The 3,844-nt window shown below is 34.9% G+C and overlaps 1 protein-coding gene across 1 annotated transcript in view; it reads right to left on the bottom strand.

The window, feature by feature from the left end:
- Positions 1–3,844, bottom strand: part of LOC113238862 (WD repeat-containing protein 74) — a 30,112-nt gene continuing 26,268 nt past the window's right edge. The window contains exons 6-9 of the mRNA XM_026475705.1: positions 3,651–3,687; positions 2,894–3,031; positions 771–928; positions 1–217 (exon numbers count right to left, since the gene is read on the bottom strand). Coding sequence (XP_026331490.1) covers positions 16–217; positions 771–928; positions 2,894–3,031; positions 3,651–3,687 — 535 coding nt within the window. The 3' untranslated portion in view covers positions 1–15. The remainder of the gene's footprint in view (positions 218–770; positions 929–2,893; positions 3,032–3,650; positions 3,688–3,844) is intronic.

Genomic DNA, 3,844 nt, shown 5'->3' on the forward strand with positions numbered 1-3,844 from the left:
TAACATTTATTTCTTCTAAGCATTATGAAACACGCTCTTGGCACGCTTCTCTTTCTTCCGCTTCTCGAGACGACGCTTCTGCTTCTCCGTGCTGCGGAGAAGCTTTGCAATTGCTTCGTTTTTGTCTTGCACGGCTTCTGTGCTACCTTCTATTGATGGTTTTATTTTCTTTATTTCTGGTTCTTCTATTTCTGTTTTCTTCTTTTTCGGTTTTTCTCTGAAATGTCAAAATTTTAAGTTAGGGTCAAGTATAATAGCGGGAATTACGCGACAAAATGTCTGCGAAATTTTAGACGATTTATAAGGCGTTTCACTGGCCACTACGCGCACGTATTATATTTTAATATTTATTCAAATAGGTCTGCCCTTTAAATAGTTTCAACTGTTGAGAAATGATATTATGCGAAACAAGATTATGAGAAGCAAAAGTATTCTGCCAGTTTTATTAATATTTCTTTACTACACGGTATTGATATTGTTGGGCGCGCCTCTTGGCAGAAATTACGGATTTTTAATAAGCTTCTGGTGAAAGTAATTTGCTAATTGTAACACCAACATTGTAGTTTGCTTTTCTTTGTAATTTTTTTCTAGTGGACATTTAAAGATATAGAACTTGTTAAAATTCTTTCTTGAAAACTGTACCTAGCGTTATTCGATATAGCGTTCGAATTTGTAGGTAAACAAATTACAGTTTGTATAGCTTAACCTGTAGTTAAGTGTACTGTATCAGGTTTTAATTTCTATTTGTGTTAATGACATAAATAAGGTACCTATCGCCCACAGTTTCCATATTATCGAACAGCTCATCCATGTCGTCTTCTTGCTTGAGCTCTGTGTCTTGCAGTGGCAGAGGTGACGGTGGGGAGCGGAGAGGGGTGGAAGTCACCGTTTGCGTTAGAATACGAGTTAGTTTTGAGGTTAAGTATTGCTGTAAAATTTCAAACTTTCAGTTATCCATTCTCATTCCTAAATATTAACATAATACTATATTCTATGGTCCTAACTTCGGAGCTTTTCAGTCTCATAATAAATATTAGGTTCTCATAATGGATTCTAATAATAATAAACAGTGAGTTTGCATAATAAAACTTTGTAATTGAATTCAACATTTATTGTGTGAAGTGGGACAAAAAACAACTACTTTTTGATCCACTGTTCTGTTCAACCAGTTAGAATAATACGTGTAGGTGGTCTAACTGACAATTATATTTAAGTGAGACGACAGAAAGCTGAGTGGATCACTAATTCCTTAGCAACACAGCACACACGCTTTGCACTCTTTTATTATTTGTACCATACCATACAAAGCGAAAATGGCGGAGCTCAGATAGGTTTTCCGAAACCTCAGCCGTTCGCCAACCAAACCGCGGTTAAGTGACAAAATAATTTTTGGAGACGATCATAAAAAACCATAACCCAGTTTTAGAATATTGAAATTGTTTAATGTTACTTTAGCCACACCCCGGACACTCCATACAACTGTCGAAGATTATTTACCTACTACTACTACTACATACAGCAAGGCGTCTTCTGCACACGCGCAAATGTGTGCGTGAAGTGGCAGGGTTAGGGTTAGGGTCAGAGCGGCAACATAGCGAAAATTCTAACGCGAATCTGTTATCTATAATTCTGTTATACAATCATAATTATACATGTTGATTTAGTATTTATATCGATATAATATTATATTTTTCATTGATTAACTAACTAGAATAATATTGAAGATTTATTTATTTAAGATTTATTTTAATATTTATTTTATTTTAATATAATATTGAAGATTTATTTATTATTTCAAAAGCACTTTGGACAGGGTTCCTGTCCAAAGTACTTTTGAAATTGCGTGTCCAACTTTATCATTACCTAGTTAATAATTAGGTATATTCACTACGTAATATTTATCGCCAATAAAAATTGAAAATTCGAGAACCCTTGCTAAGCTCACGAAGTTATGGCATCTTATTATATTGATACAATAAATCTGTATTATATATTACTCTGCACTAAAGAAAACAATAACTGAACGAGTCTCAGACATAAGTTTATTTACTTACTACGTTTCATCTTTCAAAAAACGAAAGAAACCCCTCTCTTTATCCCGTTTAGATGATTATAAACAGCCGTACACAGCACAATTCACGACCATTCTAAATAGTAACTTAAAATGATGTTACATATTAATGTACAAATTTCGTAATTAATAAATGAAAACTATATTCAAATATCAAAGCCGTCTTAGCGCGAAAACGGCTCGCCGACAGCCTTGTTCTCGTTCAGTCAATGTGACCGTCAATGTGCGGGGTGCGGTGCGGTATCTAAAACTAGGGAGGGGCGGAGAGTGTCCGTTCTCATTACTTATTTGTTCTCTGCTTCAGTTATGCATCGTTGGGATAAGTTCCGATAAGTCGAATACAACTAATAATAACTGTTTTCAAAAGAGAATTTTGTGCTCTATCTTTTGCTGTATAAAACGGATATTTCGACTCATCCGTAGAACAAAGGTCTATGTGTAAGACTACTTGTTCTCAGGACATAGCACATTTCATTCGTTCTTCTTCGCTGTGGATGTCAAATCGACCTTTGTTCGATTTTATATTTCCGAAACGAAGTAAGATATATAAACTCTCAATATACCTTTACATAGGCCTTAGTTTGAATAACGAAATTGTTCTCGTAACGTACTTATTCACTTTTCGCTATATAATCACATCGGACTCTGTTCTTCGGATGAGTCGATTTGACCATTTCTCACTTACCCGCGTCTTAGTAGACGGCAAACCTATAGTTGGCACGCATCAGACGCTAACTAACCAGTTTTGTATATATTGTTCTGTGTTTTTGACTATATATCATTTACAGTCCTTTGTAAGAACAACTTAAAGATAACACTGACCTTGTAAACAAGTTCCTTAGAGTCATATTTATGAATTCTCAGGTGTCGATCCAGACTCGCGCTTACAATAAGCTTTTCGTCAGGTATCGTAGCTGTGAAAGTTAAAAATATCATCACCAGCCCTGATGATAGATGTCGCTATTCACTGTATTTTTAATTTTTATTAAATTGATATTCAATTATTTTTGTGAAATTACTCCACTCAGAAAAAATCCTTCAATCCGAAATACAAAGACACTACAACAAGCACATAGAAAGATTCGTGAGGTCCGCGGCTTAGTTGATATAGCGTCTGGCACGGTATGCTAGAAGACGTCGGTTCGAATCTGGCCGGATCGAAGGAATTTTTTCTGAGTGTTCGATCTTTGTATCAATAATTATAACAAGCTAGTGGAGTAATTTCACAATAATAAATTAATATCAATTCGAGTTCTTAGGTTTTCGCGATTCTTACACATAGGAAAAGAAACTATTTTTCCGGATTTAAATCGCTAACCTAACCTAACCTAACCTAACCTATGTATAGTTTCATTTCCTATTAATATCAATTCATTAAAAATTTAAAATACAGTGAATAGCGACATCTCTCGCCAAGGCTGGTAGCTGCAAAGGTATCTAACTGGGTTATAAAACTTTCTTAAAAATATCATTTTTTATACAATCAACAAAAGGAAATTGGAGTTGAATTTAAATCTTACGAGTTGAATCTACCTCAACTCGAATAAAAAAAAATCCAAATACAAGTCGAGCATTGGACGTAGGTAAACAAACAGGATCCAATGCACATCCAGTCACTTTCGAGATATGGCAGTTTGAAGTTTATAATCTCAGTACAGAGTACTAAAAAAACCGACCTCAAAAGTACGTGGAATTACGTCTATTTGCTCCGTTCTTACGTCTGTTTGCCACTATACAGGACTTGACACTGGAGATAATAAAAATAGGTTCTCA

Source organism: Hyposmocoma kahamanoa, unplaced genomic scaffold (assembly GCF_003589595.1).
Source record: "Hyposmocoma kahamanoa isolate Upper Pololo Valley unplaced genomic scaffold, ASM358959v1 98622, whole genome shotgun sequence".
NCBI lineage: Eukaryota > Metazoa > Arthropoda > Insecta > Lepidoptera > Cosmopterigidae > Hyposmocoma > Hyposmocoma kahamanoa.